Genomic DNA, 17,819 nt, shown 5'->3' with positions numbered 1-17,819 from the left:
TTGGGTGGTACACTCAAGTGAGCCCACTGCTGATTTTATACTCTCTGCAGTATAGTATCATTGTTATAACAGACTTATGATACAGCCATAATTAATAGTGGTAGAAGAGTTTAGGCAGCTTGTTAGGTCTACAGCTAATGAGGAATGTATCTCAGCTGTGTACAGCTGAGCTACCTGTCTCCTAACAGTATTTTCTCATTATACTTTAGAGCATATTAACAGCAACATTGATTTATAAAACAATAAATAAATAAATAAACCAATTAATGAAATGCCCACAAACTACTGTGAGTTATTGGCATATATTTTCTTATGGTGTACATTTTACTGGTATTAAAGTTTTTCTTCGGTGCAGTTACCAAGCTTATTCAGTTATTTTGTTTTGTGAGTCAGGTTCAAGGTGTGTCAAACAGAGACACCTCCCATCCACGCTGTGTCATTTGACTCGTGACACCTCCATAAGGCTCAACAGTAGCAGACTGTATGCTCACAATACACTGCACCTACACTTGGGCTTAAATATAGCTCTGAACAACTCATGCCATCTTTACTCAAAATCCATCTGCACTCAGCACTTCTAAAACTGATGACACACCGACTTTTTCAGGATGGGTCCATTTGGCAAAATTTCCTCCTAAGTACGATCCTTTATATATCCAGGGTACTTGGCATCAAAAGTCATTAGTTCAAAACAATTTGCTTTTACAAATAGTCAAGTCTGATAATCTGAATAATTCTCTGCTTAAATGTGCCAGTTACATTCAGAACCTTTTAGGAGAAACTCAACAGAACCTTGATTACACACTTTCACAAAGAGGACATTGATGTTCACACTATACTCTTATTAACATATGCAAGATAAACAGAAACACGCAACTAAATTTGGAGCAGTGAGGAAAATAAGCCGCAAATGAACTACAATGAACTAAAATTTGTGACTCATTTAAACAGACACTATACAGTATACCAGTACCTCATGCTGAAAGAGATGTGACAAAAATTCATAGTTATATTTTCATAGTTTGTAGTTTATTCCATTACAGGCAGGGCAGTGAGGGGGAGGGATTAAATACATTCTCATTTTGGGGCAGGAAAGGAGGGGAAGCAAACCAGGTAAACATGGACAAGACATAGTTGAATTATTCTTCTTTCAATATAGACCAATTTGTAAATCTGCCAATAGTCTGAATAAATAACTTTCAAATGAAATATTTTTTTTATATATATATGTCAATACTGATCTCTTTTAATATAGTCATCATCTCCTTATTATATATTTGTTCTCTACATGACTCTATTGGAATTTATCTTTTTTTTTTTTAGACATCTGCATAAATAATTACACATAGAAGATGGTGCTGTACACATCATGATGGAAAGTATTATAGTGCTTCCTTTCAGCAGTGTTTAGTGTATGACTGCCTGCAAGCAAAGCTAGTGAGTGTAGGAAACCGCTGGCCCAACCTTTGCGTATCTTGTGAGAGACTACTGGGACTGGCAGCATGATTTGAGGAGTGTCAGACTGTAAACTGGCTGGAAATGTCTGATGTGAGAAACCACAGCAAATCTTGTTCCAAATAGACAGTGATGATCACTATGGTGACTCCAGGCTTGATGGTGGCACTGCACCAAAGGTCACTGTGAACAGGCTGTCACTCTACGGCATGTCTCACCACGAGGAAAGATTTGTAAAAAGAGCATATTGTCACCATGCCATGGGAGAATGTAACATACTTTTCCACTCAGACAGAAAAAAAGCTGAAATATATAACTCCTTACATTTGGGAAAGTCTAAAAAATTCCCCACACTGTTCCAAAAACTGAGATAAAAACCACTGACATCAAACCAATCTGTTGCAAGCGCAGTAAGGATAATAATACCATCAAATATAGCAATAAAAGTGATATTAACATTAACAATAATAAATAATGCAAATTGTGAGCCACCTGTTACACCCAGAGTGATATGGAAGATTGTATACCACATACAGTATTTAGAATTGGCATACATAATGTCCGAGCCCATTTACTCATTCGGTCCAACCTCAAGCATGTTTGAGATGAACCGGATTAAAGGGAAGCAAACACCTTGACATCCAAGATGACTGAGAGCACCTTGAGAACAAGAAAAATTATATCCTGGGACACTTTTAGGATACACAGTTTGGTCCTGTCAGGTGACCTGGGCATTTAAAAAGCCTCTCAAAGGTTTGAGTTTACACGTATGATCATGTCTGGACATGTTTAGAGCTTATTTACTGTGACTTAATGACAAAACTAGTTATATACCAGCCATGCTACTCTGAAATGCATAAAGCATGCAGACCCTGACCTGGGCACGTTGCTAAGAGCTCTCCAAAGAGAAAGGTACAGTAGTTATGAGATTGGGACTATTAGCAAGTTCATTATTGGTTCAAACCCAAGGTGCAGAGGTTGTGTTTTTAAAATGAAAGCCATGGCAGTGTTTTAACATGACGACATCTTTTCCGTGGTGTTGCTGTGTAACAGTCTACATGAGATCCAACAGTATGGCTATGGGGAGGAGACAATGAACTTAGCTTGTGTTTAAATAAAGCAATATCCATATACATATACAAAATTACATCTCATAAATACATTTGGCAATACAATGTATTAAATTTTTTGGCAAAGGGGGCTAAATTGAGCAATATGACGTGTGCAAGAGTATTCAAATGTCAATCTAAGTGGCTTAGTGACAATTTCTCTTCAAAAATAAAGAAAAAAAATGTCTTCATGCACTATAAAGAGTAAACAAAAGACTCAAAAACATCCATAGGCGTCTGTAATAAGTTTGTCACAATCACTAAATTCTTAAGACACACAAATTCTCACCAATGTAACACACATACTCTCTTTCTCAAAGTCAATTCTTTATAGACCTGAGGAACATTTCGTAATGTCTTCTCACTTCTATTGATTGACAAATATGTCCATCTTCACATTCCTGATTTTAAAAAATAAAATAAAAATAAAAGCTGGACAAAATTTCTGGAGCTTCTGAGGGTGCAGGAAGTTGTACAGTACATCAACCCCAGATGATGTGCCTATGCTAACCTCTTCTACAGTGTTAGTTTTTGAATCCCTGCTCAGTTAACTATTCTCCCTTTGATTTTGTTAAGTCAGGGAATTGATGTAATGCTGACGCCTCCCTATGTGGGTGAGACAACATCGTTTTGGAATGGCATCGTGAAGCTACAGTTATTTATATTCACCCAAAAGCAGCACAGCCCCCTGGCATGCAGAGAGAGGTATCTTTTTTCTTAGTCATTGCAATAGTGTGAAAATGCTATAAACAGCGTTCAGAGGGGACACCTGAAGAATGGAAACAGTTTGTGAGGTGATCAGTCAAGTTCTGTCATTGGATCTCTGATGAGTGACTGCATTCCATTGCATGCATGTACTGTGATATGTTTCAAAATTTGGATGACTGCACCTCTCAATTTAGGGCAAAGGACATCAGAGTCTTGGGAGCACGCTACACCATAGATGATAGTGTGTTCTCTTCAGGGCAGTGGCAAGGGGTAGATGTTCGTAGGGAGTGTATGGCTGGTGGGGCAACCTCACCGGGGGAAAGGTCGTTGAGCTCCTCAGACGACGAGAGAGGGAAGGAGGGTGACAAAGAGATGCCCGAAGAGGGATCAGCAGATCCGGCAAAAGTGCGTGGGGGCTTGGGGACTAGATTTGGCTCTAGTGTTGCTCTGGCCAGAAGTTGTTTGTCATCCAACCGCTGTCCATCTCCAAGACACTCACCTTGCCCAAAGGAACCCCGGCCTGACTCTGACTCCCCATCAGACAGCTCCAGAGGCGGTGAGCAGCTGCCGTCCAGTCTGAATAGAGAGTCTAAGTACTGGGCGAACTCCAGCACCGCCTGGCTGGGGTTTCCGTTGGATAGTTGGGGTGGAGGAGTAGAAGCTGCCGGTCTGGTCTCTGCACTTAACTGTTTCTCTGCAGTCTCCAGCTCCCAATCCTCCTTTTCTGCATCCAATGGTCTAGAACCAATTTGAGGGCTGAGCGGAGCATTAGGTGTGCTCCCTGGACTGTAGACACCAGGAATCTGTTGGTGATCCCCATCAGGAAGCATTTTTGGGTTGGCGTTAAGCTCTGGCTTGATAGGCTGTGCCAAGGCGCTCTGGTTCAGCAGAGCTGGGGAATGGTGTCCACTGTAGCGAGGTGTGGCAGGAGATAGCCGCATGGGGTACTCCGGGGTGGATCTGGATTCCACTGGGGTAAAGAAGGGCCCAACCTCACCCAGATGCTCTGGCGTTGCCTGGCAAAGGCAGTCAGCAGCCAGTAATTCAGTGCGAGAGCTGAGAGATGGGTTCTCCTCTGGGATTGGGGCGTCCAAAGGGAACGGGAGGCTACCCAGCATTGGTGAACCCCTCAGTGCTGCTGAGGAGCGTCGGGAATCCAGGCTATAGAGGGATTCGGCGTCTGAGAGACTCTCCATGACAGCCAGTGGTGCTTTGCGGTCCCTCAGCTCCACTGCCAGGCGCTCCCGTGCTCCACGCAACACTACAGGCACTGGGGGAGGAGGGCACTCAGAGAAACCATCCAGAGATATTTCAGACTGGGCACATGAACTAGAGGAGAGGAGAAGAACGGGTTGGAGAGTAATGACAGGGAAAGGAGGGGAGAGGGGATCCAAAACACAAGACAGACATGAAAAATGGGTCAAAACAACTTACGGAGGGTTAAAGAAGGGAAAGATGGGTAAGTGTTAGTATTTAAACCATATCTAGATTCTGTAGACTATGTCAACACCAGTGAAACATTACGTAGATGGAAGAAAGAACAGAAAAAAGGAGAGACTGGGAGGCCAGGAGTGTAAACTAGTGCATATATGCTCTTGTATTAGCATCTAATACAGAGAGATAACAACATAATTCAACCATCACTACCAGGAGTTCACACCGACTTTGGACAGGGGCTAAACCAGAGAGGGCGAGGGGGGAACTGAATACTACCATACGTTGCAACTGATCTGTGGTCAGACAGCGTGCATGCGTGCATGAGAGAAGGGAGCAGATTATGCAAAATTAGTATTAGCATGCTTTGCTTACCGTAACAATGGTTTTTGTCTTGTTTTTTTAAACCAAACGAACAGACAGAAATGATGATTTTGAGAAAACAATAAAGTAGCAGTTAGTAGCAGTAGTATTGTTTAGTATTGGCTAGATTATTAAAATGAGACATGTCCCCATGATTACCACTACAGTTCAGGAAGAGGTTTGCTCCCTTGTATTTTAAGTTACAGGAGAAAGTGAATCTACAGAGGATCAAACAAATTGTTTTATATATATTCTTTTAGGCTCCAACACACCCACAGTGGTGCCTGGTGTACTAACCGAACACTACTGTTCCTGCGGTGGTGGGCTGTAGGCGTCGGCTGCTGAGAAGTTGTTGATGTATCCATGAACATGGTCTCAGGGTTCAAGTCCACTTCTGTGGGGCTCACCATGATCTTGGCTGCCGACAGCAAAGCTGTTTTCCCTTTATTGTAGTTCTCCAGCACCTGTCACAAGCACAAAGGCAAACAGAGACACGTGACTTGATAGGTAAAAGTATGATGAGAGCAAGACAGCAGGGAGGATGGGTGTTGGGGCAGGGAATCCACATGGATGGAACAGTAATTGCATTCAGAAAGATACACAAGCTCAGCTCTAAACCGGAAAAAACAAATCTCCCTAATCAAATTTTGTAAGTTATAATTCTATTACTGCTGCACCAAAACAACAGACGATTTTGCTAACTTGATTTTTTTGCAGACCAAACAAACAAATAACCCCACTGAGAAATATGTTAAAATGTTTTTCTATATAAAATAAAAGTTTCAGATAAATGAACAATAAATATGTACATGTATAGGTATATGAACAATAAATGCATCTAAGAATGTCTTGTTATGCATTTGGATCACCCTTAGTAAGATCTATATTTAACTGCAGATATGATTACATCTATCATTATAGTGTTAAAAAGCAGTGTAGATAAGTGCAATCTAAAGGTGAGCTTACACCTACTCCAACTGACATTAAACACCCACAATGGAGTCATGATGCCTGAGCAAGAACTATGCAAGACCTACAGTATGATAAGGAATAGCAAACCATAAGACAGCTGTAAATGCAGCTTCAAAAACATTCAAGAAAATCCTGTCCCACAAAATTTTAATAGTTGTGTTAATGTGTTAAAAATGTGAGGAACACAAACACCAACGGCAAATCACATCAACACACAATTACATATATTTGTTAACTTTAATAAGTTGGTGGAAACACATTGTGGTATAAAAACAACTGGAACAATAAGAGGACAAGAGAACACATAAAACATATAATACATGTGACAATGGAATATAAAATAGCAAAACGAAATGAAAATTAATGTAAACAAATTAAGTTAAAAATGGCATTAAATTAACATGTTTAGTATGTTTTGGTTATGGCTCACAAATGAAAACATGACAATGTTACATGAGTGAGTGTGACCAGTGTTACATGAGGACAAGATTGCTGCAATTGATAAACTACAACAAATATTTGGCACTAACAATACCAAGCATATCGCCTGAGTCGTAGACACAACAATCAACAAATTATCAAAAAAAACCTAAACAAAATGACACGAGAGACTCCAGAGTCTGTGCCCATGGAGGGAAATTTATGCTTTATGCAGTGGAGTTTTGCATTATGCAATAATGTTCTACAATCCCTATAGCTATAGAGTCATATGTCATATATAAGTTATGAAGCACATTATGACAAAGCATCATGAAATGCACAGTAGGGGACATTAAATATATAATTCCAGTTTCAGAGTCTGACCGCTGTATCGAGTCCGTTATGAGGGGAAATTAGAAATTTGTCAGATTCAGTGAGCAGCAATTTTACAACAGAGTAGTGGAGTTGAGCAGAGTCCCCCATATTTACACATTTATTCCCCCTTTTTACTCCATCTGCTACTGATGAGTAATTGACAGTTCCTTGAAGGGATTATAATTGAGGAAAAGCTGAATATGTGGTTTCAAAAAGCAAAAGGGGAAAAGAAATCTAGAGAGAAGAGCTGCAGCTACTCAAAAACCCAGCCAAGGAGGAAGAAAGAGCAGTTAATGTGAAAGAAATTAGGTTACCATGGAAACTTTGTGAATACAAAGACGACTTGTTAGCTTGAGGAACAGGGTTAGCAAGTTCATGCCACAACACTTGACCAAATGTGCCGTAGCTGTGAGAGGAATGAAAAAGAATGAAGAGCTGAATTAAGGAAAGCTGGATGAAGAATCTCATTAATAAGAGAAAAGAGTGCAGGTGGGTTTGGACTCATCATACAGGGTTGTAAAAAGCTTCTGACTTTAAGTTAAAAGAAATGAGAAACTTTTGTGCTGTTGTATAAAACATAAACTTGAGATGTATTCCAGGAGCTATCTAATTAAATGCAGCTATTTAATTTTACCACCTCGCCCTGATTTGTCAACGGTTCAAATTCTTTTAATTTCAATCTCCCAGCTTCCTACTTTTCCTGGAATACCTTTTCAGGGCTGAACTCGCCTGGACTTGTTGCATCCAGCCAACGGCTTATGTGTAAGTGGAAAGAGCAATAATGCCCGTAGGAAGGCTTAATGGCAAGGGAGAACGATTACTCAGTTTTCTCAGCTGCTACATCAGTTAAGCTGCTTTGCAGGCTTTTGTGGATTCTTTTTGTGGAGGAGATGGCAGGCTCTCTCCACCTTGTCTGTGACGACTTTGTAACTGTTATTATCAGTCTTCTAAGACCTTTCTCCAAGGATTGACGCCAAATCCTGAATTTTACATCAGGTAAAAAGTTTACCCTGTTGAACTTCATGGGTATGACATCTCTTCATCTTAGCCTCTCCACTTAGTCACAGTATTAATAGTATTAACAGCGACAGTTTTCAAGTGTTTCACAATGAATTACAACTATGACATGACTATTTAGATTGATAATTGCGTTATAAACAGTGGCTGATGAGAGCCAAGTCAAATACTGTGTGTCATAAAGTCTATAGAGGAAAATCAGAAGGACTGTTTTCGCTCTTGTAAACGACAGACCTCATCTTTTTCAGAAAGAGAAGTAATCAGATTCACACAAGGGTGAGAGTTGGGCGAGTCTGATTGGGTTTGTGGTGGAATGCATGAATCATCTTCAACTGAAAGTGCTCCCAAGTGGAGCTCAGGAGAATTGTTAACAAGTGGGGGATCAGACACTAAGCACGGCTGTGGGGCAGAAGTACGGTCTGACGGAGGAGGAGGAAGAAGAACAACAGGCTCTGCATCTAAAAAAGAAGGAAAAGCAGCGGCAGTCAGAGAGACAGCGACAGCTTCAGTCTCTGTGAGGGTGGCGGTGCAAGAGGAGTCTTTGTGGGTGGGAAGGGAGTAATCGGGTGGAAGAGGACAAGAGTTTAATTCTGTTTGTGTGGTTATGAACACATTGGTACTGCAGGTAGGTTGACTGACTTCCAGTTCCTCTGGCTCCAAGTTTTCCTGCTCAGACAGGGGACAAAATGGTTCCAGTACCTGCAGAAACACCAGAGGAATCATACTACAGACTAGGCACAGCAGACGTAAACACACACACACTGCACACAGAGAGGAACAAACTCTGCAGCCACAGGAAAGTGCAATCCCCAAAGTGGATCTGTCACATGCAAACATACACATTAATACCCTTTTATCAAAACAGATTTTGAATGTGCATGAAGAATACACTCAGAAAGACCAGAGAGGACCATGACACCAACCAGGAGTGAACCGTTCCCATGCTTTGAGACTGGAGCAATGTGGAGAAAACAAAAGGTGTGTTCAGTTGCAGGTTAATGACATGCATCAATCTTCCCAAACGCCCCAAAAAAGAATTGTTAACTGAACATTTGAGGGGAATACCACTGAACTTCACAACTTTAAAACTTTCAAGTTTTCTTTTCCTGTGTCTTATCTCTTTTTGAGTGTTCAATCATGAGATGGGTAGATTTAAATGCCAGAGATGCTGTCTTTTACTAAAAATAACTGGAATCATTTATAGAAACACATATAGATAAATATAAAACATATATATGAGCATGTGGGTAGATAAGCACTGGATGTTGTAGTTTTCATATTAGGAGAAAGGTTTTGAAAGCAGAAGGAAAGGAGTGGTTTAAAAAAAGATGGGCCAGAAATATCATGTTACAATTGAAAAACAAAATTCAGGCACTGGTCTATAGCTTTAATCAAAAATGTCTGAATTTGTTCCTATGTCACACAGTACAACATGCAGTTTAAAACAGTTTCACACAGTGGTATCCCCCTTCATGAACAATTGTTGAAAATATTTGTGAATGCATCAAGATTTTGTTTTAATAGTTTGAGACAATTCATACACTCACATACTCATCATCCATCAGTTCAGTCACCCAGTGTTGGAAATCGGGAACACGATTAAAAAGCCACTTCACTATCATTTCAACCATCAACAGTCTGCATGCACACAGATAAAAACAGACCTTGTTTAGGCCTTCCATCACCATGTGGGGCATGTGCTCATTAAGCATGGCGGGTGATATGATGACCTCATCAAAGGCCTTGTTGTCCCCCCACAGAGCCGAGTAGGTTGGCTCCTCCTGGCCACAGCTACAGAGAGGGAAAGAGAGAGAGAGAGAGAAAGTCTATCAATCATGGTGAAAGATGAAGTGGACACATGTTGACTTACCACCTGCCTCAGTGTCCTTCACTTACAATACAGCGCAGGTGGGAGAAGCAAAATCCAAGCTATCGCATCACTGAGTGGAATACTTAGTCACACATGATCTTATTTTAGAAACCCGAACACGCTCATAAGTTGCGGAAAAGCTCACCAGCTGTATATGGCAAACTATAGAATGATGCATAGTAAGATGAAGAACAGGATGAGAACAGAAGACGACGAGGAAGAAGTATCTGCATGATGCACATGATTGTTTCTGCATGAATAAGCAGGTGTACAGGTGTTCCTAATAAAGTACTTGGTAAGCGTATTCCCAAACTGTGCAAACTACAAAACAAGCAGGTATGAAAATGTACAGATACAAAAGACAGGAGGACTATAAAATAAAATGATATTAGACAGCACGGCAGAGAGTGCAAACAGAAGAGTAGGGGAGTGCCGCATGACACACTCTAAACCCACACTATTGCAAAAATGCAGTGTATGCCTTTTCCCACAGAGCTGCCAGTTCTTTTATGTCACAGGTGTGAAACAAATGTAAGATTTACTTTGAGAAAACAAGTGTCCACGCATCAGTTATACAACCCACTCGACCATTTGTGAACTGGAGTTGTATGGTAAAAATGTATGGTTTTGTACAAAGACAAGCTTAAAGAGCCAACACCACTTCACTGATGGCAGATCTCACTTCTGGAATCTGCAGCAACAGCGAAGAACAGCACTTAGAGATTTAATTGCTAGAATCTACCCACAGCTTTCAAATCAATTTTCTCACCATGTCTCTGGAGGATGGTTGTGCACCACATGGATGATTCTGCCAGGAGGGTAGAGGGGGGTGGAGGCTGAGAGGGCAATGCTGAGGTCACTGGGGTGGAGCCAGAGGCGACTGCTCGGGGGTGCTGCTGGCTGAGACTGAGGGTCTTCATCCTCCAGTGGAAGCTCTGATTTCGGGATGCATTTGGTGCCTCCCGCAATGATCCTCCACTGATGCAAAGAAAAAAGTATTACGTAACGTAACACATCTGAATCTAAATTTATCTTCTGTACATTGTATGTTTCTTCTGCAACAGCCAGGGGTTATCTAAATGATGCTTCAATTACAGCAAAGATAACTGCATGGTTGTGAAAGGATGTGGGGAACCCTGCTGTTTATTTCAAATCAGCCATTGCAAAATTTAGTAAATCCAGCAGAAGTGTGATGCTGCTCGGTTTATTTTGTTGATTTTCATCGGTGAGAATGCAAATATGTTGCGAAACTATTTAATCATTTATTAGTACAGTAGAGGTGTTTTTTGATGATAGTCTACAGGGCATTCCCCTATATTATTGCGAGATACAATCTTTTATTCTTTTTGATGCTTTTGTGGTCCAAACGGTCTATCACCTTCTACAATATTACAAGATTCAATCACCTTTGGCTTGTTACTTTTCTGCAGGACTTCCAGAAGGTGGCGTCGGAAACCCTCCAGTTGAGAAAGGCCCAGCCTATGAGAGATAAGAGGTAAGATATGTTTGTTGTGGTAATACTGCAGCAAAGTGAAGTTCATCACAGAATACTGGATGTAGTAGAGGAGATACCTTGGTACCAGGTCTTTTCCTAATACCACAGATGTTACAAACTCTTTGGAGTACTCCATGGCATCCTCACTGGGTAAACAGAAGAAAGAAAGAGTTAAATTAAGTAAACATGACCTGTGCAGAGAGTAAAGGGTGTTCAAACTGACGTTTTGATATAAAGTGCTTAAAAACATCAAATATTTAAGAAATATATTTATCTAAACATATGCACAAGACAGGTCACGAATGTGAGTGTATTTATATTCATAACTGAAAATAATGGAGAGAAAATAAGCAGGAAAAACGTATTAACAACAAAACCAGAGTCTACAAAGACAGGTGCAAACACCGGATTTGTTTTGCATGTGAACAGGTGACCAAAAAAGGGAAACAAGTGTGATCTCAGAGTTTGAAAAGGAGGGTGCCTATAAAATGGTTTCAATGTTGCTACTTTTTGAACGGAGCAGCTGAGAAGAAAAGAATGTCACATTTGTTTTTATGGTTTATGACTGTCAGTGGTTGCCTGGTTTGTTGAATCAAGGTTGCAACTATACACAAGTACAGAACTGTAAACAAGATGCAAACGACCCAGTGCAGTGTTATAACTGTACAGTCCGGTGCGGGATTGTAATGGCTAACTAGGGACATTCATATGGACTTCAGTGGGGCCATTAATACCTATAGATTGAAGTTTTGATGCAACAGTACACCTTAACATCATAGCAAATCACCATCTTGTGTGCCCACAAGAGGATGGATATTTTTCAGTAGAATAGTGCTTCCTGTTATCAATCTGTTATATGAAACACCAATCTTTGGTGTTTGATGATGGTGGTGGAGAGCACTGTTTAAAAGAACTTATCTCCCACAGGTGTTCAGTTAGGTTGAGATCTGAATACATTTTTTACAATTTTTTTTTTCCTTATTTTGTCACCTGTTTATCTTCTGACCAAAGTCTGAGAAACTATTTTCTCTTGACTTCAACGAAATGTCAAAAATGCACTGCAGCATTTAGTAATCTCTTGGTACAGCCTCTCTCAGCATGATTTGCATAGCAAACACAGTTTACACTGCAGCTAGCTGCATGGCAGAGCGTTGGATATCGTTCCAGTGTGAACAGTCAAACTGCAAATGATCTGTGAACCACTGGACCATAAATAAACTATTCTGTTATGGGGGAAAAAAAGACAAACTAAAGTGTAAACCACAGCTTGTGGGTACATGCCCAAAACACTTTTTCAGATCCCTTATACTTCACAACACCATTTTTTTTCTTATATACTAAGATACATTTACCAAACCAACACTGTGTGACATTTAAGGATAAATAGGAAAGGATAAAATAAATAAATAAATAAAAAACACTTGGTCGTTTCAAATACATCAATATGTTTTATGTGGCCTGGCTTCATGGCACATCTCCCTACCAGGTCAGATATATGGCAGGTCTGTCACTGTTTGGCTTTGTTATAAAAAGTTATACACGCATTTCTATAATAATTATAGCATTACTGCTATTATACTGTCTGTTCGATCATTTTAGAATTACCATCATTCTGTAACAGATATTTTGGTGGTGACTTCTAGTATCTAGGATTTTAATTAGATTACCAAATAAAGAAAAGGAAATCTATAAAACTACACCATGCACAATAAAACCTGGCAACGCATCACTCCCATTGTCATGTTAAATCTCCGGTGTAAAAACAGAAAGGCCTATTTCTCATGAACTGAAAATTCACAGCTCTACATTTACATTAGGTCTGGTATAACTCTCAGGTTTAACACTGAGCTGAACAACAGCTACAACAGAGCCAGCTCTCAAGTAAACAGTGGTGACCTGGATACCTGTGATAGCAGTCTGGTATGAAACGATCAAACTTGAGTTAAACATGCGTAGACTGTATAAACATGCACATGGGATTTATGCAGGACAAGTGACAAGCCGGTTTGTAATAACTTCCTGCACAAAACTTTCTGTACTCAAACAGAAAGACTCATCTTCTCTTGTGTAGCCGTTCGCATTTTGTATCCAACACACACGGACTGACTCACCTTAGAAGGCCACCAGGTGGAGAGTAAGAGTAGCAGTGAAGTGTGGGGTACTGAGGTCTCAGCAGGAAGGAGAGGATAGCAGCAGTGCCTGCACCAAGAGAATGCCCGACTATCACCAGCCCATAGTGCATGGTGCCCTTGTTCTGTGTGGGACAGCCAGAGTCATTACACTGTTATCACACTGAATATAATCATTTCAACCAACTGCCTCTACTGCAGTTTGTAGAGCAATTCTTTGTACAGGGTGGGTTTAGGGTTAGTGTAAAGATAAAGAACTACAGTTGTGTTAACACAAGTTCACAGTACAAAGTATAGACCATGTTTAATATTGAGCCCGCCATTCTTTATACAGTGTTCTGAGTCATGTACCAAGTCTCTTCCGAAGGCTTGTGACAAGATCATTTCCTGTTCCAGTTTCTTCTTAATGTATTCTGCTGAGTAAACCATCCCCTGAGAGTGGAAAGAAAAAGAAAGGTATTCATTGGGAGGAGAGGGAGGGAGGAAAGTGAGAGAGAAAGAAATACAGACAGGAAGTCTGCGTCATCTCTTATTAAAATATCCATCGTTTTTATTCTTCTATTAACAACTGAAATGACCTTTAGAGTCTGGGATACTGTTACTTGTTGAAACTGAACTACGAGAAACTAGAACAGAAAAACTTATGGAGGGAAAATATCAGAGGAGACTTTACAGCAGAGTATACGTGTTGTAAGTGCATGGATTGAAACAGTAATCGCTCACCTTGTGGCCCAGCCAGGTGCCATGCTGCTCCTCTACAGGCAAACGTTCAGAATCCCCCGTCAGATCAGTCAAGGCATCCTGAAGCACACAACACAAATAAAAAAAAAACATGTACAAAAGATGAAATAAAGAAGAGAACACAAGTGGATGAAGTGCAAAAGGGAACACTTAGAGAGAGAAAGTTAAAAAGAACTGATTTTGCACAGATCAGGTAGAGGAATTGAAAATGCCATTCATAATCTGTACTGGAAATTTGATTATTTGTTATATTGTATTAGCTGTACTTGAATATACCAAGAGCTGTAAGACTATGAAATAATAGTGTATGCTCATATAGACTAGATTTAAGTACTACACTACCTCCTAAGACAGTGATTACACTGGACACCTGAAAGACGCTCCACATAAGGCTACAATGGTACCTAATGAGTGGAGAACACCAGTCTTTGAAAAGGTGTTTTTCATTTTAATGATGCATGTAAGTGTAATGAGGGCTCAACACTTGCATGGCCCACATTAGATGTATATATTAGCCTTGCAAATTCTTCTTCAATCTTTTGACTGTATGTATTTGTAAACTGCATGTATTGAGAGAATGGGCGCAAAGCATCAGAGATCAACAAGATGAGTAGTTATTTTCCTCTCAAAAGATACTTTGCCTTTGTTATTAGGCCATGATTAATCTCTTAGCTGTTGGTTCAATTGAAGTTTAACGAGACTAAAGGAATTCTACCAAATGCTTATGTAAAAAAAAAAAAAAAAAAAATGGAGATTCATTTCTGAAAGTGGACAGTCACGCTCTAAACATGAGGGGTGTAGGAGTTTGAGAACACCACATTAAACTGTGAGAACTTCATCTTCTCTGGAGGTGCTGGTGATGTGAAGTGCCGAAAGGAGCAGGAAACCATAAAAAAATGAGACAAGAAAGCTGAAATTCACCTTTGGCGATAGGGTCCCTCTGATACTGATGACAACCCTCTTTTTCGCGTGATCCACTGCCACAAAAAATGGAGTCTCGTAAACCTGTGTGTGAGATGCAGAGCAGACAGTAGAAGCTGGTTATAAAGTGAGAAGAGCATGCGAGTGGGGAAAATGGAGTGGACATATACTTCATTCGTTTCATTTTTTGTCATCATACCTTCCTCAGCTTGACACAGCACATAGTCATATAAGTCACTCCATGAGAGGAATTTATAGATGGAAACTCAGCGCTGGTTAACCTCACTAAGAAATGCTCTGCTTTACAAATCATCACCATTGTGTGGCTCCAGTGTGAATACTATAGAAATTCTAAATAAAAACAGAATAATTACATTCATTATTCTATGTAATTGGGAAACTATTTTAACAACTACAATTTGTGTAGACTGTGTCTGTGACTGTGTAGAGATTGTTTCATAATATGGAACTAATTGTTAATAAGAGTAGTTGGAGGCACACATTCGGATGGGAGAGTGATGGGAAATATACATTATTGGAGAGAAATGATGCTAACTTTTAAATCTCCACTTGTAAACACCAAAGCAGTAAGCTGTGTTACTGTAACTACGAGAGCAGGATATTAATATGTTGACTTAGCAACTACACTAAAAATTTATGGAATTTTTTTTTAATATTATATATTATTATTTATTTTTGCTATTTGACAGCCTGGGACTTATTTTTGTAGCTGTGACTATCATGCCAGTCAGTTCAATCAGCCATTTTTACTCACCAGCTCAAATTCCAGGACATGGGGATGCAGAAACTTTATTAGAGACAAATCTATAACAGAAGTGCACAGTGCAATGGCACACTAATCACACAGGTTTAAAACAGGTCCCCAACATTACCTTCTTCATAAAATGTGAATACAGTCATTGCACTGACTAAAAAATGTTTGCCCCCGTGTCCACAGGGGAGGGGTCTCCCGTAGATGGGATGATCCACCAAAAGCCAGCGAGTGCTTCATATGCTGAGAGCAGAAATGCAATCCTGAGGTCAACAAAGTGGACACTCCCCTGTCCTCGGCTGCACCTGATGATTCTGTCCATGATGACCACAAACAGAGTCTGTGACAAAGCACAGCTTTGGCCGAGTCCAACACCTACTGAGGACACACTTGACTTACTGCTGAGGATGTGGACACAGCTCTCAGCACTCCATAAACGGCTGGGTGAAGTGTTATCAAAACATAAATGATGGTCAAAGCTACTAAATAAAGCCACTAAATGAACAGACTAGCTCCCAGTTTGTGAGTGTGCCGCACTGCACACCAGCCCCGTGCTAAATGATGTTGTCTGACAAGAGTACCGTCTGGTTTGGAAGCATAACATTGTATCCAGGGCTCTAGGACTCTCTGTGCAGAATAGCCTAAAAAAGGCATATCACAATTTACCTCAACAGTGTATTATACAAAAAATGATACACGCACAACAAAAAAGATAAAGGAAATACAAATGAACCGTCGCCTGATTCTGTTAAACTGCTCCTCAACAAACATCCTTTGCTTTATTCAGGAAGTGAAGCCCAGACACCTCCGAGTGCTCGTTAGGTGGTTGTCAGATTACTCACAGCATCGTGGCAGGAAGTGTAGACAATGTGAACCTGCTTGAGGTCTCGATCCAGGAAGTGTCTGCGTATAGCCAGGACATTACAGCCGCAACAATTGTCCTCCTCCACTGTCACAGACTGAGACAACCGAGAGCCAGACACTGATGTACATCTGGGGTGAGCCGGGAAGATAAGACGCCAAAAAAAAAAAAAGAAAAAAAAAAAAAAAAAAAAAAAAAAAAAAAAAAAAGTTGTAAGACAGTAGGTGGAACACACACATTACATTAATTATATGTTACACTTTTATCCAAAACGACTTATAACACTAAAGCTTCACAGGGTGTTAAAGACACATACAGTGAACAGGTAAAATTACAGAGGTGTAATCTAGTATCCTAGTGAAGGCAATCTGTTTAAGAGTATGTGATTAATTCAACATTGCATGTGTCAGTGAGTGGGTCTCACTAGAGTGGCATTGCCTCAGTGGATTACCACTTGGCAAGTGTTGACGCATGTGAAATTTGATTCGCACTGGAGAGGCTCATGAGACACATAAGCCAAATAGATCGCAACTGTGCAGCTGTGTGTGTTTGAGTGCTTACGGGCAGGAGCTGGCGAGGCGGCACAGCCCACAGGCAGGCTTCCTCATCAGGTACATGGGCCAACCATATGCAGCCAGGGCAAAGAGCATGTAATAGCACACATCCTTGTACATGTTCATCTCAACCTGGGAGAGGAAAAGGCAGACAGACGGACACACAAGGACACACACACATGGACACGCACGCACGCACGCACGCACACACACACACACACACACACACACACACACACACACACACACACACACACACACACACACAGGGAGTAAGAGTAACAAATATTATGTCAGCTGAATACAAGTGTGTGCACACACGTCAATAGCAAAGAAATAAACTGTACACCACAGCAGAAAATAACTTTTGTAAAAAGGTTTCTCAGACTGATTGTTGGATCTGATGCATTTCCACTATTTTGCATCTAATGTGTGAAATATACACACAACTGCTTTGTATAGAGCAAATAGCTAAGTGTGCCATTGCCTTTTTTTCCCTCACATGATTTCTCTTTTTCCCTGCCGTATTTTGTGAAATTCCTGGATAAAAACAATCATGGCCTTGTAAAACCTTTGTTAGCTACAGTAGACTAAGTCCTCTCTTTGGGGCTCAGGAGAACCT

General features: G+C 40.5%; 1 protein-coding gene across 2 annotated transcripts in view; it reads right to left on the bottom strand.

The window, feature by feature from the left end:
- Nucleotides 1-1,309: 1,309 nt before the first annotated feature.
- The window catches only part of dagla (diacylglycerol lipase alpha), a 33,387-nt gene continuing 16,877 nt past the window's right edge, over nt 1,310-17,819 (bottom strand). The window contains exons 9-21 of one of the 2 annotated variants that reach the window (XM_022767833.1): nt 17,205-17,329; nt 16,624-16,774; nt 15,010-15,093; nt 14,071-14,148; nt 13,699-13,779; nt 13,330-13,472; nt 11,296-11,364; nt 11,130-11,202; nt 10,493-10,701; nt 9,518-9,644; nt 5,367-5,533; nt 5,082-5,099; nt 1,310-4,601 (exon numbers count right to left, since the gene is read on the bottom strand). In XM_022767833.1, coding sequence (XP_022623554.1) covers nt 3,497-4,601; nt 5,082-5,099; nt 5,367-5,533; nt 9,518-9,644; nt 10,493-10,701; nt 11,130-11,202; nt 11,296-11,364; nt 13,330-13,472; nt 13,699-13,779; nt 14,071-14,148; nt 15,010-15,093; nt 16,624-16,774; nt 17,205-17,329 — 2,430 coding nt within the window. In that variant the 3' untranslated portion in view covers nt 1,310-3,496. The remainder of the gene's footprint in view (nt 4,602-5,081; nt 5,100-5,366; nt 5,534-9,517; nt 9,645-10,492; nt 10,702-11,129; nt 11,203-11,295; nt 11,365-13,329; nt 13,473-13,698; nt 13,780-14,070; nt 14,149-15,009; nt 15,094-16,623; nt 16,775-17,204; nt 17,330-17,819) is intronic. The other variant, XM_022767834.1, reaches the window with a different exon arrangement.

The sequence above is a fragment of the Seriola dumerili genome, unplaced genomic scaffold, assembly GCF_002260705.1.
Source record: "Seriola dumerili isolate Sdu_G_001 unplaced genomic scaffold, Sdu_1.0 BDQW01001299.1, whole genome shotgun sequence".
Taxonomy (NCBI): domain Eukaryota; kingdom Metazoa; phylum Chordata; class Actinopteri; order Carangiformes; family Carangidae; genus Seriola; species Seriola dumerili.
This window is presented reverse-complemented; position numbering and strand designations above follow the sequence as displayed.